The 25,763-nt window shown below is 53.2% G+C and overlaps 1 protein-coding gene across 1 annotated transcript in view; it reads left to right on the forward strand.

Annotated features, from left to right (window-relative positions):
- Window positions 1-3,373: 3,373 nt before the first annotated feature.
- The window catches only part of MMP15 (matrix metallopeptidase 15), a 28,641-nt gene continuing 6,251 nt past the window's right edge, over window positions 3,374-25,763 (forward strand). Inside the window, exons 1-7 of the mRNA XM_074285887.1 lie at window positions 3,374-4,375; window positions 19,662-19,810; window positions 20,670-20,792; window positions 21,562-21,869; window positions 22,284-22,445; window positions 23,062-23,315; window positions 24,402-24,540. Coding sequence (XP_074141988.1) covers window positions 4,220-4,375; window positions 19,662-19,810; window positions 20,670-20,792; window positions 21,562-21,869; window positions 22,284-22,445; window positions 23,062-23,315; window positions 24,402-24,540 — 1,291 coding nt within the window. The 5' untranslated portion in view covers window positions 3,374-4,219. The remainder of the gene's footprint in view (window positions 4,376-19,661; window positions 19,811-20,669; window positions 20,793-21,561; window positions 21,870-22,283; window positions 22,446-23,061; window positions 23,316-24,401; window positions 24,541-25,763) is intronic.

Here is a 25,763-nt window from a genome sequence, read left to right on the forward strand (position 1 = left end):
GTTCTAGGAAACTAGTTCCTTTGGAGAGGCCTGCCTGATGTTATTAAGCATTTCCATTAACAACCCCAAGGATGGATTTTGCTAATCAAATTTGGGAAGGATGTGAAACTGGAAGCCCAGCTGTGCTGAATAGGGAATTAGAGTGCAGCATGACTTTGAGAAATGGGCCAAAATCAATAAGATGAAATTCAATGGGAGAATGGAAAGGAACTGATAGAGGCAGGAAATAGGAAATTCACTGGGAGATGGGGAGGCTGGCCGGACAGAAAAATGACAGAGCATCGGTGGGGGAGCTTGGCTTGTGCCCAACTCAGTGGTCCTCTGGAAGAGAGGATTCAGGGCTTCGCAGCTTATATTAGAGGATGATAAAAAGACTTGACGGTCGGGGATCATTGAGCACCTCTGGAAAATGGAGAAAGATCACAGAGGTAAAACAATTAAAAATTCAATTTTGTAATTAGCCATTTTACATTTTTTGGAACCTTTTTGTCATGGTTATTTTTTTTTTTAAATCATGACTCTCCTCGGATGTAGACTGCAGGGGAGGAAAAGCATCCTGGATGGTCGAGAGAGCTTGGGGTGTGGGAGGGGGAGATTGGCCCTTATACACCTGGAAAACGCCATTCTCATCCCCAGCCTCTGTGCCCCACCCCCAGTCCTGTATCCAAGAGAGAAATTAACACATCTTGTTTATTCCTTGTGGGAACCAGCAGCTGAAACCAGGCTCCTTGGGGCACTGGCCCTGAAAGCCCAGCAGGGGGTGCTTTGTAAGCAGCGCAAATCTGTGCATTGGGCTGGGCCCCAAAGCTGAGAGATCACTTTTTAAGTAATAGTTCTCAAAACTGTGGCAAACAACTTCAGAAAGGAAATCCTAGAATCCATAGAACATGGGGTTCTATAAGACCCTGACAGGGTACCTTGTCCTCCAGATTGCAGGATGGTAAATAATGCTCCAGTTTCATATGGAAGAGCGATTCTATTTTAACCTAAATGATCAGAAGGGTGAGCCAAGCGGTGGAATTTGCCAAAAACTCAAATTTAAGCTTGATGTCCAGTGAGAAGAACCACTTTTTAATAAGAAAGCTATCCAAAGGGGGACTGAAGTTCCTCTGTAGGCAGTGAGGGTCCCCCTCTCTCTGGAGATCTTTGGGCAAAGGCTAGGTGATCACTTGGGTAAATTGTAAAAGGCTTCCCCCGCTCCCCAGACATGGGTTGAAGATCCCTTTCAGCTTGAAAATCCAGTGATTCTCCCAAGATATTCTTCCCAGTAGCTCCTTTTTCTGCCAACACTGCAGCTAAGCCACTTACCCTCTCGACTCATCCATGCATTTTCATATCTCAAGTGCTGCCCCAAGAATTTGCTCATCAGCTCCTGCCCCATTGAGCTAAACAGCCAGTAAGCAAGATCAAAATCCCACAGATGGGAGAGATCATTTAGAGGAAGGGAAAGTACGTGTAACATGCCTTGCTTTCCCCTCCTTGCGCTTTCATCCATGGATCACAGAGTTTTAAGCCAGAGGGGCCATCGAGCCCTTCATATAGGCATGTATTCCTTAATAGGGCATCTCTTGGGAAACACTAGGTACGTTCAGTGCCTTCCCTGCTCCCTTTGTTATTGATTGCCCAACCCTGATTGCTAAAAGTTTGTACCACACAAGTGTTTTGTTCCATTTCCCTTGAAAAATAATATCCTAGATTTGGAGCTGACCTCAGAAGCCAGCATCTTTTTATAGATGGGGAAACTGAGGCCTAGAGAGATCAAGCAATTTGGCCAAAATCACACAGTGAATAAGTGTCAGAGTTGGGATTTGAAGCACGTTCCCCTTCAAACAAGAAGTTCTCCTGGTTTTTGGAGACAGAGATGAGTTGCTTATATGTTGTCGCCTCCTCTGCCTAGGCAGGGCGTGGAACACTACAGAAACTCTGCTCCGCAGCATTTTCCTGCTCCTTGTCAAACATTTGGGAAATATTTAATTTGAAACTGACCTCCAAAAATTTACCTACACGTTTCCAATCCCTCTATAGATTGGCCAGAATGTCGAGTCTGTCGAGAGAAGTTCTGTCCCAGAAATATAAAAGTCATCCAGAAGAGAGTTAACTGGGAGCAAGAATTTCATCATAAAGAAGGACTTTGCAAACTTTTTTGACCCAAAGCCCTGAAGTACACTGTTTATGATATTCAAGGCCCCTCGTCAGCAGTACAAATGAACAGCTAGCTTCCATGGATCCAAATATTTTTCTCGATGTGGTTAATTTGGAATAAATGTTATTGTTAAAGATTAAAACCTATTTCTGTGGAACCTGGGAGCAGGAGGGGTCTGTTTCAAGATGGTTTCTGTGCGAATTGCAAAGGAAGGGACCGGATTTGGAAAGCTTATTTTACCAAAGAGCTGATTCCAAAGAAATCAAGGACAACTGTCTCCATCATCTCTTATTCCTCTTCATTAGAAGGCCCTGGGGGAGTAAAATTAGTCTATTTTTGTTATCTTGGGAGGAGCCCTAGCTAACAAGCATGCAGCAGAGCTTCAGGGCTCTGTGGTCTTTTTCTTCTTTTGACAGGTTAGTTTTAAACATACTCTGGAGGGGAAGAAAAAACATGATTTCCCAAACTCTCCCAGACCAGCTCCGGATTTAGGGAAGTGGCCGCTGCTGGGGACTGCCACATAAAAGGGGAATGCAGCTCAGGGCAGCAACGAGGAGCTTGTGGAAACTGACACCTGATTAAAAGGTCACACTTTCATGCCAAAAGCGAGGAGCCCAGAAGGTAGAGGAAGACGGTAAAAGTCTCTGCATATTGTCAAAGCGTCCAGGAGAAAAGGGGAGCCGGGTGGGGGGTGGGGCGGGGGGGGAGAGAGCGCTTTATCTGGCCAAGTTCTGTAATTTGCTACTACTGTTAGAGGCCCCTGGCCACCCCTGTGGGCGCTACAGGGAGGGGGCGGGCAGCCAGCCCCCGATTTGGGATATTTGGATGGGCAGATTCCTGGCTAGCCCTTTTTTGTATGTCTCCCTCTCTCTTCCCCCCCTCCCCGTCTTTCCCCCTCTCCTTTTCCAATGCTCGGCGGTGACTGCGCTGCACTTGAATTCGCAGCCCCCGATTCTAATTCCATCCTTGGGGTCGCGTCACCCCCGCCTGCCTCCGTTTCCTCATTTACGTTGGGACTAGCCACCGTAGTCACTGCTCGGTTTGAAGGGCAGCAAAGGTCGAGGGTTTTATTTTTTAAATCATCCCCGACGTTTCTCTCCCCCCAGAACCACACAGAAAAGTACCGGAGGGCTGCAGGAGGATGGGGGAGGGGGCGTTTCGTGAGTTTCTAGTTGAGGCCCCGCCCCTCTCGCTGGGCTCCCTGGGGATCCGGGTCAAACTATATCTCAGCACACTCTTCCCCCAGGTCTCGGGGGAAACTTGGAGGAGTTTTAGAGCCGAAAGGGGCTGAGGTGCGCGGGCTCCCGCCCGTCCACCTGCCTTTGGGGAAGCCCCGGACGCGGGGCCGAAGCAGCTCCGAGCGCCGCCTCCCAGGCCGGGCCGGCAGCCCCCTCCCCGCAGCCTGGCCGGCCGGCCGGGTGAGCGCACGGCCCCTTTAAGAGCCGCGGAGGAGAGGGAGGGGGTGGGGGAGCGGGCCCCGAGCGCAGGAGCTGGCTCAGAGCTGCGCCGATCCGGCCCCAAGGACGCGCGGCGCTCGCTCGGGCTCGGGCTCCCCCTGCCCTCCCCCGCCCCGCCGGACGCCGTGGGGGGCCCCCTCGCCCCATCCCCCTCCCGCAGACCCCGCCGCGGGGGGCGAGGTGCCCCGGGCACGGGGAGGGGGCGTGCGCGCCGCCTCCTCCGCGGGGCCCCGGGAGCGCACGCCTCCGCCTCGCCGGCCCCGGGCATGGACAGCAGCCGCAGGCGCGCTGTGCTGAGCCCAGGGGAGCGCAGCGGCTCCGGGCATCCCCGAGGCTGAACCCGAGACAAAGGCGGCGTCCGGCGGGGAAGGAGCCGGGAGAGCCTCCCGCACCCGGCTGGCCGTCGGGCTCGGCCCCTCGCCGTGCCCTCCGCCGGGCTCTCCGCGCCGAGCCTGGGAACTCGCCCGGGGGCGGGCTCCCGGGGGAAGAGGAAGGCGAGGAGCGGAGGGGTGCTCCCGGCCCCCGCGCTCTCGCGCCAAGTTTTCGGCCCCCCCCCCCCCCCCCCGAGGAAATCTCCAGCCGGGGCATCTTCCGCAGCCCGGCAGCCGGCCCCGCGAGCATGAGCGGCGGGAGCGGGGCCGGGCGGGGCGAGCCCCGGAGGCCGGGCCGCCCCGGGACCCTCCTGGGCACCAGGGAGCTGCTGCTGCTGCTGTTCGTGTGGCTGGGCCCCCTGAGCTGCACCGGGGTGGCCGGGGACAACGAAGTCAACGCCGAGGTCAGTAAGCACGCGCCCCTTGGGGGGCTCGCCCCTCCAGCCTCCCCATCCGCTTCCTCCTTCCTTCGCTTTGATTGTCTTCTTAGCTAAACTTTGCATCCTGCTCACCCCCCACCGCTCTTCCCGTGCTTAATAAATGTTTGCCTTGGGCTGATTCCCCCGGCCGTGGCGGAGGAGAGAGGACCCCCTCCCCGTCTGGAGGTGGCAGCTCCCTGGGTGGTGGCCGGCCCCCTGCGGCTGTGCCCGCTCAGCCCGGCCCGGCCCGCCTGCAGGGTCTCCTCGAGGGAACCGGCTGAGGGACATCCACTCATCCCGCCCTGTCCATTATGGGATTAACCTTCGGAGCTGGGCAGCCGCCTCTCTGTGCCCCTGTCCTGGTAGCCGGCAGCCAGTCCGGGCTGCCTCGCCTGCCGAGAAGGCCAAGTGCTCTCCTGGCCGAGGAGAAGGCCAGGCTCAGCCCGGGGCTGAGGAGCCGGCTGTGCTGGGCACTGGGGCTGGGGCTGGGCCAAGCTGAGCGGGGGTGTCTCCCTCCGGGTCTGGTGTAGCGCCTCCACAAAGGCCCTCCCCCTCAGCCCGGGGCTGGGCACCTGTAGTGTTCAGGGAAGAACCAAAGGGATGGCCAAGCCGTAAGCAAGGGGACTAGTGGTGGGGGACAAGGGATAGGAGGCATCCCAAGGGGAGGCTAAAAGAAGCCGGGGCCGAGAATCCCAGGGCCCCTGAATGCTGGGGAGCTCCCAAGGCTTTCCTGCAGGATTGGGGGGGCTGGAGTGACATGCGGAAGCTCTCACAACCCCGCCTTAGGGCCCAGGGCTCAGGGGCAGAGCCCTGCAGATGGCATCTGCCAGTGTGAGCGCTGCCCAAAGCAGGCGCACCTCCTCCTTTCGGAGGACTCATCCCTCAGCTGGAGAACAGACTCATTCGTGGATCAAATGAAATGTAGGCAAGACTGGGCTCCAAAGGCGAGGCGCTTTTTAAAATGTGAGCCGTTGTGCAGTCAGACATTGAGCGCCTGCTGTAGCTTGTGCCTAATGAGAGTAACTCATGCTCTTCCTGCCTTCAAGGAGCTGAAAGTCTGACGGGGATGAGGGGGGTGGGTAATGGCCAGACAGGCTTGAAGGAGAAGTACTTAAGTCACTAAGAAGCCGGGAAGGGCCCCAGTAAGTAGGTCCCTCCCTGCTAACCAAGGCGCCTGAGCTGGACCTCGAAGGAAGAGAAAGGTTCAGCACGCAAAGACATGGAGGGGAGGCGTTCAGGATGCAGTGTGACCAAAAGCTTGAAAGTTTCGGGAGGGGGAGACCAAGTGACCTAGTTCGTCCAGAAATGGAGAGCTACCCATGCTCTTTCTTATCTTGCTCCCTTCCCATCATGCTACATTGTAGCCACACTGGCCTGCTGTCATTCATTCCCCACTGCTACATCTTTGCATACTTTCCCTTGTATTTGGAATTCACTCCCCCCCTTTTTTTAAACCATCCTCCCCAGCTACCTTCACTACTGCTTAGGCCAGGTGCTGGTCCCAACCCACCCTGATTTGCCCCTCGTTATTTATTCTCTCTTTTTCCTCAAGCAGCAGAATTAGCGACTTGTTTCCATGGTTCCCCTGCCCCTCAAGTGTAAACTCTTCAAAGACGGGGACTAACTTTTATTTTGTTGTATCCCCTGTTCCTAAAGTACTCCCTTCCCTGTAATAAGAACATAAATGTTTGGATTAAAGTGGAGGCCCTTGAATGTCAGGTTTTTTAACCAAGTAGGCAAAGCAGGGTATTTAATAAAGCAGAGAAGGCCCTACCTGCTCTTCAGACCGTTTTGGCAGCAGACGTGCGCGTGCCCGGGAGAGCTGGGATGGGCTGGGGCTGGACACAAGGGGCTTTCAGGCAGAAATAGGCCTTCACCTCCATTTGGCCCCGGCCGTGGGAGGCCCGGGCAGAACTCCATGTAGGGCTCCAATTAAGAGCAGGGAGGCCTGAGCCAACGCCTGCTGCTCCCCACGGACCTGCCCGAAATCCTCCTCTGACTTGGGGCCCGATCCCTGACCGTTTATGTAACCCTCTCTCCTGCCCTCCGGAGCTCCGTCTCTTATTGCGCCTGAAATAAGGACACACTTCCCAGTGGAAAACTCCTGTTCAGATTGCCACCACCCCCTGTCCACTTTGGCAAGCCTGGGGCGGGCATGGGAGAAGCCTTTAGAAAGAACGAGAGACAAAAAAGGGAGGAATCTGGACGGTGTTCAGTGACCGACTGTCCAGATGCTGCTTTTTAGAAAGGCTCCGGGTCTTCCTTCCCGATGGAGAAACTGAATCTGAACCAAAGAGGGCAGAATAGGGAGGGCAGGGTGGGTCCCCCCTGGGGCCGTGTGTCTGGGTCTCACCACCCCAGGCCAGGGGTCAGGTGGGGAAAGGCCCTTCCTGTGCTCTTCCCCTTGCCTATTGATAGCCTCCCGCTAGGTCTCTGGAGAACAGCCCAGTTTGGAGGTTTGGATCTCAGGCCTGGGAACTGTTTCTATTTTCAGCCTCACGCAGGGCGCTCCCTTCATTCCCTACCCTGCCTAACTTCCCGTAGTTCCCCTTCGCCCGCTTCTCTGCCGCCCCAGAGATTTTTCCGATCGAAGCCAGCTGGTTCCTGACCTATTTTAATAAACTCCTCTGGGGAAGGGCAGGGAATTCCTCCTAAGCTCCAGTTACACTCAAGAGCCAGCTGAGGCTCATGGGGGGTGGGGGGAGGAGACAGCCCCCCAGTGTGTGTGTGTGCCGTGCTCTGGTAGTAGCAATGAGGGCCAAGCTCTGGATAAAGCCCCAGAAGGAGGCCCAGCTCGTGCTAAGCCCTCCAAAGCACTGGATACTGCGAGGATTCATTACATGCTTTACCCATATCCTATTATCTAAGTGCTGGGGAGGATAATGGCTCTGAGGAAGCATCATCTCACTCTCCCGTGACACGGCCTGATGGAAAAAAGTGCGGGATGGGGGGTCAGGAGTCGGGTTGGATTTCGTCTCCACCTCTTGCTGCCTCCGTGGCCTCGAGCTCACTGGGTCTCATTGTCCTAATCGGAAAGAATAAGTCCTTTGGATTCTGTCTTCACTCAGCTGGTATGGCCTTAGTCTCCTTTGGGACATTGAAGAAGGAGCATCAGCTCACCCGGACTTGGTGCCCAAGTCAGGAAACGCAGCACTTAGCAGGGATGGCAGACGGTGTCGGGATGTCACATATGGGCAGCTCAGGGGAGCCGGGCCTGGAGACAGGGAAGACCCCAAGTCAAAGCTGGCTTCAGACACTAACCACATGACACCAGGAAGGCACAGTTTCCCCATCTGTAGAATGGGAATAAGAATAGCACTTACCTCCTCTAACTGTTATGAGGACAAAATGAGATGACAGTTTTAAAGTGCTTAGCATTCCTGCCAATAGTAAGCATATTCTTATTGTAATTATTATCATTATCAAAGGCTCCTTTTGACCATTGGATGCCTTTCTCTCTCCCCCTCCCTATTGTCCTTTTTCTTTCTCTCAACCCTCTAATCTCACTCCCAGTCACTATTGCTTTCCTTCCCTTCTGAGAGTCCTTTCCATTTACTCCAACATCCAGTTAAGTTTCCCTTCTACTTTGAGGGTAGGGAAGGAAAGAAAAAAGCATTTATTAAGCTATTTATTAGGTTTTACATAAATATTGTGTGCTAGATTTTACAAAAATATTATTTCATTTGACCTTCTATAACAAACCTGGGAAGCAGATGAATCCCCATTTACAGTTGAGGAAACTGAGGAAAACAAAGTTTAAATGACTTGCTCGGGATTACACAAAGAGGAAACATGAGGCTGATTTGGAATTTGGGTCTTCCTGCCTTCAGATGTAGTGTTCACTATCCACTGGCCAGCTTGGCTTCCGCCAGCTTGAGGTTTTGCCCTTCTTTGTGCCTGGCTCTTGGCCCGATGCCCGACACATAGTGTGCCCTTCATCAGTACTTGCTTTCTGACTCATGGCATCGGCGTTGTATTTTACAGCCGTTCACCTGCGTACTTCTCTGAGAGAAGCCGTGTCACTGGCTGGTCTTTCCCTGATCCGATCTCTAAGTGGCAGGGTCTGGTGGGCCCTGCCTTTCCCTCCTCCCTGTCTCCTGTGTCATTGGGAGAAGAACGGGCAGCTGACTGGGTCCTCCACTTCTGGGTGGAGAGAGCTCTGCCTGAGGAGCTGGAGCAGCAGCTGGATTTCTGAGCTTAGTCAACAGTTATTGATTGAGCACTCCCTAGGATACCCTAACGTGATGGCGTGGACATAGCTCCATAGCAACCATCCTGCTCCTGGAGTCGATCAACAAACATGCATTAAGTAGTTCCAATGTGCCCGGACACTGACTATGGGCACCCAGTTATAGAGAATGCTCCCAGCCAGCCAGTAGGAAAGCTTAAACCATGGGATTTCCATGATCCAAGATGGAGATTTCCATTCCCAGAGCCAGAGAGCTTTAAAGAACAAGGGCTCCCTTCCTTCCTCCCTTACCTGCTCTATAGATGTTTAATCCTTCCTCTTACTCCCTAGAACACAATCTTTCCTGGCTATTCTCCAACTGTTTCAAGGGGGAGGCTGGGTGGGAAGGCGGAAGTCACCCCAAAGGACCCCTGAAGATTTGATACTCCTCTGTTGAGCTAATGCTGCTATACCTCCTTGCCCTCCCGGGAGGAAATAATAAACACATGCTTGACTGAACAAGAAGAAGAGCAAACTGAATCACAGGACTTTCATGGAGAGCTAAGAAGGGACCTTTTCTTCAGCTAGGCGGCTGAGTGGACGGGACAAATCCGGCCCGAGCCGCAGGCCGTGGAACGCTCCCTCCGGGGCGGTGCTCCCAGACCCGGGGATCCCTCAGCAGGCTAGCTGAAGGCTCAGAGGCTGAGCTCATATGAAGGCCGGGAGAAGAGACAGCTGCTCTCTCGCTCTGGCCCTCCTCATTAAGGGCTTCAGTCCAGGCGGCTCACTTTGCTTTTTGGCAAAGGCATCCTGGGGTGACTTAAGCCTCTTGTGGTTTTTTCTGCCAAACCAAATATTTCCTCCGGCCCCCAGAGGGAGAGAAAGGCCCACTCCTCCCCACCACCCCCCAACCCACAGCCAGCCTCAGACCAGCAGCCTCAGCCAGTGCCGCCGGCTTGGGCTGCCCTTCGATGCATCTCTGGGTGGAGAGCCAAGATAGCAGAAACATGAACACTCTCACCCACCTTCAGTTTACTCACCCCAATAGTCTTGGGAGAGTGAGCGACCTTTGAAACTGGATAACCCCGCTAAGCAACGGGCAGTTTCTGTTTGCTTTACTTCTGGTTTTGGCTGCAAATTGCAGCCGGGCCTCCAAGCCCAGGGCTGACTTTTTAAAAAGACAAAAATGACTTGGGATAGGTGAGAAACAGGCCGCCAGAGCTGGACGCCCCACAGCAAGCCCCAGTGGACCGGTACTTGGGCTTATCTCATCTGGCCCACCTCTGTAAGGCCCTTGGGCCCTTCTTGCTTCTCATTCCCCTCCATCCAAGGTCGGATAAGGGCCACTAGCCAGAGATCTCCCTGCCCGCCCTGCCACGAGGATGCTCTAGGAAGGTGAGCTTAGGAAGGAAAGTCCGCACCTGAATTTTGTTTTTTCTGAAATCTGTATGTGAGCAGTGTTGCTGACTTGAAAGTTTGGGAGTGGGCAGGACTCATACCTGAACACCAATGGGAGATGCTGTCGTTCCGACAGAATCCATCTCACCCCACAGCATGGTACCGGGCACTTACTGGGCTCAGAATGAATGTTTATCTTGTCGTGGAGCCCAGGATCCTCAATGTTCCTCCCTGGCCACTGCACAGCAGCATGGAATAGTGGGGTGAGGGAGGTCCCCCGCATTTGGAGTTGTGGGCTTAGTCCCTTCTTGCAGCTCCCTAATCCTTGGTTTCTTCCTCTGTAAAATGAGATTAGATCAGATCATCTCCCAGGAGCCTTCTCTGAGAATTCTGTGACCTTATTCCTCGGGTACCTCGCTGCCCATCATCCATCTGCGTCTCGTGCACAGCTGAGCCATGTCACGCGCTGTTAGTTGGGCCCCTCGGTCAGTGGCTGCTGTTGCAAGGAACTCTGGGGTACAAACCACTAACAGATGGTCCTGCATCAGTCTGGCATGTCGGCTCCACTTTTGGGGGCCATTCAGCATCATCATCCTGCTCCAGACAGGGGAAGCTGTCTATACAAGAGCAGAAGTGGATTAAAATCATAGTCTGATCGAGACCTGGCGATTGCTCCGTCTGCCTTTCTATTCAGATTTCCATCTAATATTCCAAAGGGAGGTCTGGAATATATCTTCCTCCCCTTGGCCCATGGGCAACGGCCAAGAGAAAATCCACTATTTTCTTATCGATAAACCTTATCAATAAATGTGTGAGTAGAACATAAGTCTCTCAGGGCAGGAGCTGCATCACTTTTTATTTGTCATACCAAATGGTATGGTTTCAAATGGTATCTGGAATATAGTAGCAATATAATGCTTATTAATATCCACATAGAAATTTGAAGTCTTTCGGACCAAAGAGCAGAAGAGCAAAGTTCAGCCTCCAAGCTTATTTAGAACTCAATGTATAATACCCATGGGTATTTCATCTTAGCCCTAAGTAGATATATTTAAAAATTCTCCTACAGAGAGCCACTCTGGAACTCGTACTTCTGCTTTAGACATTGTTCCAATCTAAAGCTGGGCTCAGGATGTACCAACTGGTCTATTTGGAAATAGAGAAAGGAATTAAGGCTTCCCTTAAGACCATCAATGAGTTTACTTGTCTTTTCTTGGAAGGGCATCAAGTGCAAGGAAGGATTTCATTCAGCAGACGGGGATCAGAGTGGGAACAAGGAACACCTAATCTAAAGGATGAGTCAAACAAATGGAGACTGGGAGGGTAGGCAGGAGCCAGAGTAAATGCCAGGTCAAGGAGATATGAGACAATGGGAGATCACGGAAGGCTTCTGAGCAAAAGACTGACAGCTTCTGGGTCAGACCAACGTCTTCAGAATATTTCTTTGAGAAATCTATGGAGTTTGAGTGGAAGAAGGAAGAGCTAAAAACAGAAATCAATTAGGAGATGAATAGATCAATAGAATATGAATCAATAGAAATGAATAGACCATAGATTAAGCAAGAGGCCATCTAAAGCAGTGTTTTCTATATGAGTGGACAGAAGGGGACCAGTAAGAACTTCTGTGGAGAACTGAGCAAACTTGGCCAACAATGAACGCCATGGGTGAGAGAAAAGTCAAGAACCAAGGTCACGAAATGTGAGTGACCAGGAAATAAAAAGTGTAGGGAGGGTGCAGGCTTAATGGGCAAGATAAGGAATCCCAGGGGGATATCTGAGAGATATCTACTAGTTCTTTGTGCATTTGCCCCTTCCAGATGGCTCAGGCAGGGACTTGTGGTTGGCTTATTAGAACTTTTATTCAATCAGCAAGCATTCTAAGTATCCACTATGTGCGAGTCCCTGGGCTGAGTGCCAGGAATACAAATGCAAAGAATGAAGCCCCATCCTTTTTTCATAGCGCTTACATTCTATCTGAGGAGATTTTATTTATGTGTGCATATATATATATATATATATATATATATATATATATATATATATATATATATATATATATATATATATATATATATATATATATATATACACATGCACATATATACACTGTGTATGTATAACTACATAGAATAAATACAAAATAGTTTGAAAAAGAGGGCAAACATAGTCAGGGGGATAAGTAGGGTTTCATGAGAATTGCCCATGTTTAACCTATATCAGGTTGCTTGCTGTCTTGGGGAGGAGAGAGAAAAGAGGAGAGGAAGAAAAATTTGAAAAACAAGATTTTGCAGAAGCTAATGTTGAAAACTATTTTTGAATGTATTTGGAAAAATGAAATACTGTTCAATTTTTTTTTGAAAGGAAGGAAGGAAGGAAGGGAATGGAATGGAAAGAGGGAGGACAAAAGGAAGGGAAGGGAGGAAGGAATGGAATGGAAAGAGGGAGGACAAAAGGAAGGGAAGGGAGGAAGGAAGGAAGGGAATCTTCATGGAGAAGGGACATTTTGAAGCAAGTGAGGGATTCTGTGAGATACAAGTAAGTGAAGAAGTGCATTCCAACCTTGAGAGATTGCCTGGGCAAAAGTATGGAGGTAGAAGATGGAGTGGTGAGTGTAAGGAATGGAGGGAGAAAGCCTCCATTGACCATCCCAGAATCTAGGAAGGGGAATGATATGAACCTGGCTAGAAACATTAGTTGGGACCAGGTTATGAAGTTTTAGAGATCAAACAAAAGAGCTTCTATGTTATCCTAGAGATAATAGGGATTAACAGAAAGAGGAGGGCAGTGACAGACATTTTGGCTGCTGTGGGGAGGATGGCTTGGGGTGGTAAGGGAATTGAGGCAAGAAGGCCAGTTAGGAGGCCATTGCAATCCTCTAGGAGAGAGGTAATGAGAGCAGGAATCAAGATGGAAGTTGAGAGAATGAAAAGGGGGAGGAATAAGTGAGAGAGATTATTATGGAGGGAGAAACAGCAAGATTTGGCAGCTGATTGGGTACATGGTATGGAAGTAAATGAGCAACCGGGGATGATGCTGAGATTACAGAGCTGGGGTACTACAAGACTTGTGCCTTGACAGAAACACTAGTGTTTGGGAGAGGGGAGAACCCCCGGGGCAAACGTGTCCTGAGTTGTTTTGGACATGTTGGTTTTCTCTGGGATCTTGCGTTTGGAATGTCCACTTGATAATTAGTGAAGGAGAACTGGACTTTAGTAGACAAGGGCTAGGTGTGAAGGCTAAGACAATGGGCAGTGACTAGCCTTGGGATTAGAGCTTCCAAGCCAAAGAGACTGAGAGAGAACAGTTAGACAGAATGACCAAGAGAGAAAGAGCCTTTACGGCGGGGGAAGATTGTCCAGTGTCGAATGAAGGCCGAGAAAAGGCCGTTTGTCCCCTTGCAGAAGCCGTTTCAAGGGAGGGGTGAGGTTGAAAACTAGATTGAAAAGAGTGAGAGGGGAGGAAGTGGAGGAAGGATGATGAACAGCTTTTTCTCGATATTTGACAGAAGGAGAAGAGGGGTAGTAGGAGAGCTTGAAGAAAATGGCAGGGTCTAGTGAGAGGCTTTGGGGGGGGTATTTGTTTTTAGGAAGGGGCAGAGATAGGTTTCAAGTCAGTAAGAAAGCAATCATTTTGAGAGATATTGAAGGAAGGGAATGAAGAATATTCTGCTGAAAAGATTGGAGGGGTTGGAACTAAAAGTAAATGACCTCATCAGAAAAAAAGAAGGAAAGAGCGAGAGGGAGGAGGGAAGGAAGCAAGCTTATTAAGCACTTACTATGTGCTAGACACTGTGCTGAGTGCTTCACAGATAGTGGGGGATGGTGTAGTTTGGAATAAAAAGGGAGCTCATAATGAATGGTCTGCGTTTTTTCAGTAAACAATCTAAAGTTCTCATCAGGAAAGTTGGAGGAAGGGGGGAAAGATATGAGAGAAAAAGGATGAATTAAGGAGAAATAAAATAAATTGCCTTGAAGCAGTGAGAGCCCAGTTGAGATTTGATGCCATTTTTGAATGTTTGTGACTCTTTCAAGTTCTGTTCCTTAATTGGATGCCCTCAGTAGATCTGTCTCTTTGTTCTCACACCTCCAATATTCCTCCCATCTTCTTCCCTTTTCAGTCATTCAGTCCTGTCTGACTTTTCATGATCCTACTTAAGGTTTTCTTGACAGAGACCCTAAAGTGGTTTGTCATTTCCTTTTCCAGCTCATTTTACAGATAAGGAAACTGAGGCAGACAGGATTAAGTGACTTGCCCAGGATCACACAGCTAGGCAGTGTCAGAGGCCGGATTTGGACTCAGGAAGATGAGCTTCCCAGACTCGAGACCCGGCACTCGTGCAATACGGTGCCACGTAGCCGCTCCCCGTGACCTCTTGGCCAGAGTGAACCCTTCTCCAAGCTAGTTCCCATTTCTGCTTATCTCGTGTAACTCCCCTTCCTGTTCCAAAGCTCAGCTCTCTCCCTCCTGCTTCTCCACATTCACCCAAGCCTTCTCTTGGCCCAAAGTGCACTCTCTTCCTCCGTACTTCTCAGAATCTTCCCCAGCTCAGGTGGCGCCTCCGGGAGAATGTAAACCCCTGAAAGTGGGAACTATTTCATTTTTATCTTTTCATACCCAGTCCCAAGCAGCGCCTTGCCCATAATACGCCCTTAAAAGCTTTAGTTTAATTGATGAGTCAAATGACCATAAAAGATATCTCGGTGGTAGGAAGTGCTAACAGCCAGAGGAAGGGGGACAGGAGCTGGGCCAGAGCCAGGGCGATCGATAGGAGAGGGGCCCACGTGCCCGACAGCGTCGGAGTGAGCGTCACGGGCTCTGAATGAGTCAGCGTGGGATGTGGTGGCCAAGAACTCTGCTGGAGGTCCGGGCGGCATTTGCGGAAGCTCGGCTGGGCTCAGCTCAGACACTGATGCCCTGGGCAGCTGGAGTTCCTTCTGAGCTGGGGCCTCAGTCCCGGCTCTCTCAGACCCCGCATTGCCATTTCATCCCTGTGGTCCTCAGTCAGCTGGGGAAGGGGGACCTTCCGGGCCCTTGTGACCCCTGGACTGACTTGTCAGTCTACACCTGGAGTCTTAGACAGGCAAAGGCCTTCCTATCAGCAGCTTCTCCCAGGTGGGGGGATAAAAAGTAAACACGGGCAGGGTGTTTGAGGAGAGGCGGGGCTGCCGCAGATGGCAACCTGTGGCAGGCCAGAGAGCCCTCATGATCCCTGGCTGGTGGCCAGCACAGGAACTGGGCAGACAGATGGCTCGGGGCCCCACCCGGGCCCTGGCCCGCAGGCCTGTCCTGGAGAAGGACTTGAGAGCTTTCTCCTCCAGTCCCAGGGCCCTGCTGCTGGGGGGTGGCCTGCTGGGCCTTGGCTCTGGGGTGGGCAGTGTACAGTCATCAGAGGGACAGTCTTAGGTTGTTTCCCCATCTCCCCCAGACCCAAGTCCCTTCTCATCCCGCCCCCCACTCTTTTTCTTCTCCCTCCCACTCAGACCTCAGCTGGCCTGGGATCTCCTTTGCTGTGACTCTTGGGGCCTCTGCTGGCACAGTGGGACAAGAGGGACAGAGACCATGTGGGGAAATGTGGAGGGGCAGCCTTCTCCCATCCCCCGTTCCCACTCCCAGAAAGGGTCTTCCTGACTCAGGAAAGGGACAGAAAGGCTGATAAGCCCGGCCAGCCAGACCACCCCCACCTCAGCCTCCAGCACGGGGAGCTAGCTCAGGCGTCCTTATCAGCTGGGTGGGCTGTGGCTCCCTGGGCAGAGCGAAAGCTCATTGTCTCACAGGAACAATGAAGGCTCTGGATCCGGCTGAGAGCTGGCTGAGCTCTGCCAGCTCAGGAGGGGGAGGAAGGCCGCCTCCTGGATGTGGATTATCGATCTGGTGTCTGTCTGCCCAGACATCCCCTCCCTAGTCCTCCCGGCAGGCAGCCCCCTTCCTCCCCCGACTCCCAGAGCCACAGACAGATCAGGCCAGCTCCCCAGCAAGCTGCCAGGCCGGGCTCCGTCTCCTGGGCCCTGCCACAGAGTGGCCCACCAGCACCTGGCCCTCCCAGGGCCGCCGCTCGCCACCCTCGGGGCCGGTGGAGGCCGGAGAGAGGAATGGGAAGGGGAAGAGCTGGGGCTTCTTCCTCAGAGTTGTGGGCCCGGCTCAGGCCTCCAGCCCATAGGCGCAGGGGCCCGGTACTGAATGACTCTAGATTACATTTGTTTTGACCAGATTGTAGGCTTCTCGAGGGCAGGAGAGGGGAACCTGCCTTTCCTGTGGCACCTCAAAGGGCTCTAACATTGACCAAAAAGCCCACCTTCCTTTACAGCAGCCCGTTAGGGGTACAAGGGTGGGGAACCCCGTTTCTCTCCCTTGCACCCATGTGGCTTCGAGCTAGGCCCTGGGCTGTAATGTAGCATTTGGGGTAGAATAAAACACGGTGACCGCAAAGGCTTCCCTCATCTCCCCTGTCCTGGGAGGAAGTTGGCCCAGGGACTCTGAAGTCTGTCCCTAAAGCAGCACATCCCCACCTCCCATAGGAGGAAACTGAGAGTGGGGTGAGGGGAGGCTCCCAGGTGGTCCCAGACGGCGCTCCTTCCAGAGCTACCCGGTCCATGAGGGCCCGGCGCATACTTGTTGAGCGGACCATCAACCTCCAGTGGAAGGATGCTGACATCAGGGAACAGCAAGCACTTATTAAGCCCCTGCTATATGCCCAAGCCTGTGTCTATTATTTAACTTAGAGCCAAGAATGAAACAGCTCCCTGATGTTGCCATAATTGATTCAAAAGGAGGATCTGCACCCCTGCCCTTCCCTGGAGGGGGGATTCTCCCCCAGTCTCCCCTGGGACTGACTCCGGAGCATTCCCAGGAGGTTGGAAGCCGCCATCTTGGTTTTTCCTTCGCTTTCCTGGGCCGTGGGGGGATGGTGGGGTGGAGGAAGGGCTCGGCCCTTTCCTCCCTCCTGCTCATGTGGTGGGCAGATCATCAGCAAGCAGCCAGGCTCTATCAATGAGATGAGTCTATTTTAAGCCGAGCCTGCCAGCCCTCCTGAGGGGGGTGGCCTGGATGGCGGGCCCCTCCGCTCCCTGCTTAAGGACGGCTCCCTCTGATTGCCACCAAAGCCCATTTGCATGATCTCAGGAAGGTTCATTATGGAGCCTCCTGAGGAGGCTCTCCGAGGGAGGGAGAAGAAGCCTCCCAGAGAGGCTCCGGAGCTGATTTACAAGCACCTGGCATCCGGCCCCCCGGAGCGCGGCTGCGAAAGGCCGCGCCAAGCACCGTGGATCAGCTTTTTCCCGTTGTCTCCGGCCTCTTCAGGTCATAAACAGATTCCTCCCTCCTTATTTCTACCTCCCCTCCCTGGCTAGTTCACGGTCCCCTTCTATTCCCACTCTCCTGCTACTTTAATGCTGTGGTCTCCTCTGGGGTAATTGCTGGGGAGGGGGAGATGACCCCATTTCCTCTAACTCAGGAGGGGATGTTTTATCGTTTGACCTCTTTCTTGACCCCGTTCCTCCCCCTTGCCTTTCTGAGGCCATTAACCCCATCGATTCCCTGGCTGGGAGGCAGCGATTCACCCCGTCACAGAGGGAGGGACTGGAGAGCTCTGGAGTCCAGCTCTATAATCTTGGGCCTGCCCTTTCACCCTATGAGGAACAGAAGGGCCGTCCAGCTCCGGGACATTTCCCCCTTACTTCCCCCCCCTTTCTGGACTCTCTGAAAACTGTCCTACTCGGTGCTAACACCCAGAAGATCCTGTCCAGACCCAAGTTTTTGTTGTTTTTTTTTTTTTTTTCCTGAGGTAATTGGGGTTAGATGACTTGTCTGGGTCACATAGCTTGGAAGTATTAAGTCTGAAACCAGATTTGAACTCAGCTCCAGGGCCAGTGCTCCATCCAGAGTTGTTTTTTTTAAAGTTGCTCTTCATTTTTTCCAAATACATGCAAAGATAGTTTTCAACCTTCCCCTTTGCAAAATCTTGTGGTCCAGTTTTTCCCCCTCTCGCCCTGACCCCTTCCTTTAGATAGCGAGCCATCCACCATCGGCTAAATTCGTGCAATTCTTCTAAACCTATTTCCGCGTTCGTCGGCTGCATGAGAAAATTCAGATCAAAAAGAGAAAATAAAACCACTAAAAAAAAGAAGCAAACAGCCACCTTCCAAAAAAGTGAAAAAAAAAGGCCCCTCTCTGACTGCAGACGGCTCTCTCCATCCCAAGGACACGCCTTGGATCACCTCACTGTGGACGAGAGCCACGTCCATCACGGTGGAGCACCACCGCTGCCGTGTACAGTGCTCTTTGGCTCTGCTGTGGCAGAGATTCAAACCCACCCTCAGGTGCCGCAGCCCCTAATACTCTCAGGCTCCTTGCTGGGAACCCGGCTTAACTGGTTTAATCATCCCCACTCCCCCCCACTTCTGAAAACCTTCCCAATCAGCGGCAGCCTTCCAGTAATGAAATAACCAATGCAGATGAGCCGTGCCCTCTGCCAGGGAGCCTCCTGGGGAGCTGCTCCGGGCTTGCCAATCACTGCATCTCCCCCTGACGTCCCTCCCCCCTGCTCCTTCTGATGCCTCCTTTTGTGAATGGCTTCCAGTGATTTTTCTGGGGCTAAATTGGATTAAAAAGGCTGGCTCTCTGTGGATTCAAATCTCACCTCAGACATTAGGAGGGTGTGTGTAGAGAGAGAACATGGTTAAATGATTCTAAATTCAGTTTCCTCATCTGAGAAATGGGAGAATAATACCACTTACCTCCCAAGGTTGTGATGAAGAGCACAGGGTGCATTCTGGGTATTTAATGCATTCTGTAAGTTTTATCCTTATTATTACTATCATGCTTATCACCACCGTTGCCTACTTCATAGGCATTATAAGGCTCAAATGAAATAAGATTTGTTAAGAACTTTTCAAATAGCCTCAAGTTGCAGGGTAAAGATCGGCTGCTTTAATTGTGTTATTTGTTTTTTCGGTAGAGCTGGGGGGAGAGTGAGAGTCCTTGGGGGCCACTATGAGCCTAGAAGTCCAGATCTTCCTCTGGCTGGGCCAGGGCCCAGGGACACCAGCAGGCCGCCTCCTTCTGTTAGGGCCGCGTGATGCTTGGCCCTCAGGTGGCCCCCGGTGTCCCCGCAGTTTAGCGCCTTCCCCCACTCTTGTCGTTAGCCCCAGCCCCCAAGAAGCAGCGTGCAGTATAGGGACACTGGGCTTGAATAAGAATAACCTGATTCTGATTCTGGCTCAGACGCTGCTAACCTCCGGGTCTTCCTCCGTTTCCTCACCTGTAAAACGGGGACAATGTAGCACCTTCCTCCCAGGATGGTGGGCAAGGGCAAACTGAATGGGAAGTGACATGTTTTGCATAGCTGCCCTTCCAGCATCGCCGGTGGCTGCGGGTCACGTTGCTGTGTCTTGTTGCCCGGCTAGGCTTCTGCCCGGCCGACTCCCCCTCGGCACTGCCCAGGCCTTCCCTCCTCCCCAGCCCGGGCCCAGCTCGGCAGAGCCTTTGTTTTGGCTCCTCCCGCTTTACATCAGGGATTCCTACAATGTCCTGTGCCTACCCACAAGAGTCCCTTGGAGGCACAGGAGTGATGAGGGCTGGGTGGGCAGCGAGGTCCCCCACTGCCTGTGCTTCCATGCCAGGTTGAGGTTGGGGCGAGGGGCGTACTCTGGTCACCGGGGTGTTGTCCTTCTGGGTTCTGATTGACCTGGCCCTTGGCTTTTCCCACAGAACTGGCTGCGCTTCTATGGCTACCTGCCCCAACCCAGCCGCCAGATGTCCACCATGAGGTCCGCTCAGATCCTGGCGTCGGCCATCTCCGAGATGCAGCGCTTCTATGGGATCACCGTCACGGGCGTGCTGGATGAGGAGACCAAAACGTAAGTCCCTCCCTGCCGGACACCGTCCACCCGTCCCTCCCTCCTCCTCGGGATGGGCGGGAAGTCCGGGCTCCTCACCCCAAAGTGGGACAGCCTTCCGCCCCACCCCGTCCGCTCCCGCCTGCCCTTCCCGGACAGACCCGTAATAAACGCAGCAGTGGCCAACGCCTCCCTGAGGTGGGAGGATTCTCCAGGTCCCTCTGAGACCCCCATTGTTGATACCTGGCCCATCTGCACTGTTTGCCCCTAGCCTCTGTCAGGCGAGCATTGAACAAATCTGAACAGGCTGCTGGCAAATGCTTGGCCCAGTGTGAAATCTATGGGCAAAGTCCTCCCTCAAGGAACTTACAGTCTGGGAATTTAAAATGTTATAATTGACAAAAACACTTAAATCTGAATAAGCTGCTGGCAAACGCATGGCCCAGTATGAAATATCTGAAGCACAGTATAAAGGAGGGATCCAAGCCCTGCCCTCAGGGGCCTTACAGTCTGATTGGGGACGTAGGAGTGGGTGAGTGAGGGAACCTCATGCTCAACAGAGACCCCCAAATAATAACCACGGAGGGGATGAGACGGGGGGGAAGATGCAGATGACTCTTGGCACATGGAACCCACAAATGAAGAGCAGGCTGCATGTTGGTAAAGCAGAAGCCAGACGTCCTAGGCTTTCAGGGCACGTGGGAAGAGGCAGAGACCCTACAGTGTGGGGGATGATAAGGATATTCATATAATGGCTAATAAGAAATACTAGCAAGAGATGACAAGAAAATGAACCTGACCGGAATAGAGGGAGGAGGCGGGGTGTGGGGGGCGGCCTCGGCTCCCCATTCCTCCCTCCAGCTTGCTGGGTTCTCTGCAGGTGGATGAAGCGGCCTCGCTGTGGGGTGCCAGACCAGTTTGGGGTACGGGTGAAAGCCAACATGCGGCGGAAGCGTTACGCTCTCACCGGGAGGAAATGGAACAGCCATCACCTGACCTTCAGGTAGCTTCCAGGCCCTGTCCTGTGGCTTGTGAGGGCAGATGGCCCTCACGTCTGAGTGTCCCTTCTCCCAATCGGCCTGAGTCCGGTCCCTAGCTTCTCCTGTGCGGGGGCCTTCCTTTCCCACACTTGCCCTGGCCCCAGACCTGCATCCCTCGCTGATGGGAAGGGGCCCAGTCTGTGGCTCCCAGCCTGCGGCAGTCTCAGGCCTGGGCCCTCCCAAAGGAGCCAAAAGCCCCACCCTCACCCTCCCGGCTGTTCATCCCTACTCTCCCCGAAGTTTCGGCCAGACTTGACACTGGGATTCATGGATTAAAATGATTGGGGGCCTTTCCCTAAGCCCCAGGGCCTAGAGCATGAAGATGAAACCCTGGAAATAGAAGGTGGAATGGAGAATAGCTAGACCAGACCCCGACTCATTGCTCCCTCCCCAGCGGGGCAGGGCCCTGAGATAGAACCCGAGTTCAAATCCCAGCTCTGTGTGACTTGGAGCATTTATTAACCTCCTTTCCCCTCAGTTTGCTCATCTTTTAAACGAGAGGATTAGGCCCCTGTTATTCCTCGGATTTAGTGTTCCCCTCCGCCCTGGGATTCTAGTCCCCCGAAAGAAACAAGGTTCCAGAAAACTAGGATTGAGTCTGCCCGAGGGAAGCCAGCACAAGAACCTCTTCCCTCCAAGCCTCCCCTTCTCGCAGTGGTTGCCCATCGGGCTATGGGAAGGGGGATCCCGACACGGCGGGCCCCTCCTCCCCACCGTCTCCATCATCCCTAGCATCCAGAACTACACCGAGAAGCTGGGCTGGTACAACTCCTTGGAGGCCGTGCGGCTGGCCTTCCGAGTGTGGGAGCAGGCCACGCCCCTGGTCTTCCAGGAGATCCCCTACGAGGACATCCGGACCCGGCGGCAGAAGGAGGCCGACATCATGGTGCTCTTTGCCTCTGGTTTCCATGGTGACAGCTCCCCCTTCGATGGCGTGGGGGGCTTTCTGGCCCACGCTTATTTCCCCGGCCCCGGCATGGGCGGAGACACTCACTTTGATGCTGATGAGCCCTGGACCTTCTCCAACACTGACCTACATGGTGAGACCCGCGGCTGACCCCAACCGGCCCTTAAGGAGCTCTTCCCTCCACCCCTCCCCTTCCTTAGCGTAGCAGTGGATGCCCATCAGGGTATGGGAAGGAAGATCCCAATATGGCGGGTCCCTCCTCCCCACCATTCCCATCATCCTTAGCATCCAGAACTACAACGAGAAGCTGGTTGGTACGGTTCCTTGGCTGACCTTCCAGACAAGTCACTTGTAAGTCTGTAATCTCATTTTATCCTCCCACCAGTCCCCAAAAGGGACAGGAGACAAGGATCCATCTTCCCTTTTAACAGAAGGGAAACCGAGGCCCTTTTGGTGAAATAGCTTCCCAAAGGAAGTAGACTCAGGAACCCTGGACCTTCCTCTAAGGCCTGTGATTACGAGCAAGGCTCTCCCTCCCTTTACCCAGGAAACAACCTCTTCCTGGTGGCTGTGCATGAGCTGGGCCATGCCCTGGGGCTGGAGCACTCCAACAACCCCAGCGCCATCATGGCGCCCTTCTACCAGTGGATGGACACGGACAACTTCCAGCTGCCCGAAGATGACCTGCGGGGCATCCAGAAGCTCTATGGTAAGCTTGGAGGGTGGCGTGGGTAGCCCTTCCTTTCTAACCCCTTAATTTGTGTTTCACGGTTTATTTCTATTATAAAGTGAATTTGTTTCTCCCAGGCCCGAGCACATCCTGCTTTTCCATTAGATTATGAGCTACCTAAAACAGACACCGTGTCTGTCTTCCTTCACCTCTCCCCGGGGCTTCTGTCTTCAGTCCCAAGCTAATTCCCTGACCATGGAGACTTTAGGCCATCTGAAGTGGTGTCCAGCTCATTTTATAGATGAGATCACGAGGCCCAGAGGGAGGAAGAGGTTGGCCCTCTGATTCCCAGTGCACCGGGTCTCTGCTCTGGGGCCCCAGAGTCAGTGTATGGGGGGTGTATGTACTAGACCATCCACGGCCAAGCTTCTCAGACACCCCCATATCAAGGCTCATTGAGAATCCTCCTCATGGTTCTCTTGAGAAAATGGATTCATGGAGGTTAAATGACCTGCCAGGTTCAGGTGTCTGGTAAATAGTAGAACCAGGTCTTCTGAGTCCAGTCCATCCCAAAAACCATTCCTGTTTTACCCCCCTATAATGGCGGCCAGTATTTCTTTCACATCCTTCCTTTGATTCCTCCCCTCATTTTTAGGTACTCCAGACGGCCAGCCTCAGCCTACCCGGCCCCTTCCTACTGTCCCACCCCGACGGCCAGGCCGGCCTGACCACCGGCCACCCAGACCGCCGCCGCCGCCACCTCCGGGGGGGAAACCAGACCGACCCCCCAAACCAGGGCCTCCTAGCCAGCCAAGAGCCACAGAGAGGCCGGACCAATACGGCCCCAACATCTGTGACGGCAACTTTGATACTGTGGCCATGCTGCGAGGGGAGATGTTCGTGTTCAAGGTGAAGGGCCCCTTCTTCAAGCTCCCCCTCCTCTGTCCTTTCCTTCGCTCACCTGGATATATGGGCCTAAAAATGATCACTGGTGTCCCGCTAACGCGGGAGTGTCCAACAGAAGCCCTTTGTTAGGGGGGCCTGAGCAAGGCGCTGTCTCTGAGGGCCGGGCCTGACCCTCAGCAAGGGAGAAGAGCCCAGTCTTCTGAGACCACGGGATGGGGAAAGGAAGGAAGATGCAAGACATAGAGCGGGATGGTGATAGTGATGCCCTTATCCATGACCTTAGAAATCACTGTTCATTTCTGTTAGAAAATTCAGTCATTTTTCTGGGTCTGGGTACATCCCACTTCCTCTGTAGGCCGGGAGCTGCCTTAGGGTATAAACTACATCCCAGCCTTGGGGTTTATCGGCTGCCAGCCAAGCAGACTTAATTCCCCGACCCCAGGGTCAGTTACAGGACCATGAAATACATATGTGGCCCTCTAGTACAGCCCTCTCATTTGTAGAAGGAACCAAGAGGGGAAGGAAATCTGTCCAGTCTCTGAAGGGTTAAAGAGAGCCAGGTCAGATTGTATCTGAGGAAAACTATTTGCACACAGTGAGGTGTTTAAAATGTTTTTTTTTTTTTTATTCTAGTCATCCTTCTTGTCAAGACTCCCTCTCATCTCTCTTAAGCCTGACATCCCCCCCTCCGCTCTCCCCTCCCCTTTCTTCCTCTTACTTCTCTCTGCTCTCCCCTCCCCTCTCTTCTTCCTTCTCACTATTTCTCCTGCTGTCTCCTCCCCATTCTTCCTTTTCACTTTTCTCTGTTCTCACTTTCCCATCCCTTCTCCCCTCCAGACAGAAAGTCTTTCCTTCCATGTGACTCATACGCCCAGTGGATCCAGTTTGTCCCAAAAGCCTTTTCCCAGTCTCACATTCCCACTTTCTCTGCTTCCTCTGGGAAGCCGGTCTAAGGGGACCCCGAGGCAAGGCCCAGACCCACAGAGATTTTCCTGCCACTTTCACAGCCCCCTGCCCTCCTCCCCCTCCTTGAGCCCCTGGAAGTCCAGGGGCTGGGCTGCGGGGGTCATGGTCCGCTCTCCCCACTAGGGCCGCTGGTTCTGGAGGGTCCGGCACAACCGGGTGCTGGACAACTACCCCATGCCCATCGGGCACTTCTGGCGGGGGCTGCCCAGCGACATCAGCGCTGCCTACGAACGTCAGGATGGGCGTTTTGTGTTCTTCAAAGGTGAGCGGGGTGGCCGAGGTTGGTGGCCGGGCCTTTTCCCCAGGCTAAGGTCTCTGTGTCTGTCCTTGGGCAGGAAGGGGAGGGGAGGGGGCCCTGCTGGTGGCTGAGAGTCAGCCTGGCTCCTGAGAGTCCCTCCTCATGTTTTCCCCATTATGGGCTAGATGAGGTCATCTCCATCTGTAAATGTAAAGGGAGACAAAGAGAGAAGCCAGACTTGGAAGGGGGAGGAAGGGAAGGCTTCTGACCTGGGGCACTGAGGGGGACTGGGCAGGAGAAAGCCTGGATCGCTTCTGTTCTTCCCTGCCCCACCCTGGGTGGGCTATGGAGATACCCAGAAGGAATTCCAGCCTCTCTGCCTACCAGGCTAGGTGGGATATAGTGTGGCCCCCCCTACCTGGGGAAGACCCGAACCCAAGGCCGGCCAAAGCAGACTACCAGCCCCTCCACCTTTTCCCTGATTGTCCCTCTGACCTGTCAGTCAATCAACAACTATTTATTAAGCACTTTCATTGAGCCAGACACTGTGTGAAACATAAGGGATACCCCAAAAATGGAGAGTCTGCCTGTAAGGAGCTTACGTTCTGATAATGAGCACGGCTGAGATGTATACATAGTAGATTGAAGGAAATCTCTGTGAGGAAAGTGCTGAGGAGGGAGGTCTGAAAAGTCCCCAGAAGAAGCGGTGCCCAAGTCCTAAGGGAGCCCAGATTCTCCAAAGGGAAGGTGGGGAGGATTCCAATATGGCGGACATCCAAGGCGAAGGTGCTGTTTGATGAGCTCGTGGGGGAAAGTCTCGTGTTCGGTGACTGGGAAGCTGGGGGGTGGCTCCAAGTTGGGAAGAGGTTTCTGTTGGCTCCCGGGTCTCTTGGGCTGTGACATTTGCAGACCTAAGCCTCAGGAAATTAATTTGGGCAGCTGAGGAGGGTGGGCTGGAGAGAGTGGAGGGGGCTGTTGAAATAGTCCAGGCGATTGGTGACAGTGTGGCGGTCATGGGACGTAGAGAACGGGCGAGGCGTCGGTCGATGTGGAGGGATAAGAACAGGATTCGGACGTGCTGGGGCCGTGTGGTGGGCCAGAGGGGAATCAGGGGCCACTCTGGTTGCAGACCCAGGATACTGGCGGGGATGTGTGACCCTTAATGGGAATAGGGAAGCCCGGACAGTGAGTGGGCTCAAGAGAAAATATCAGCTCTCCTGGACGTGTTGTTGAATCTGAGATTCCCA

The sequence above is a fragment of the Sminthopsis crassicaudata genome, chromosome 2, assembly GCF_048593235.1.
Source record: "Sminthopsis crassicaudata isolate SCR6 chromosome 2, ASM4859323v1, whole genome shotgun sequence".
NCBI classification, from domain to species: Eukaryota; Metazoa; Chordata; class Mammalia; order Dasyuromorphia; family Dasyuridae; genus Sminthopsis; species Sminthopsis crassicaudata.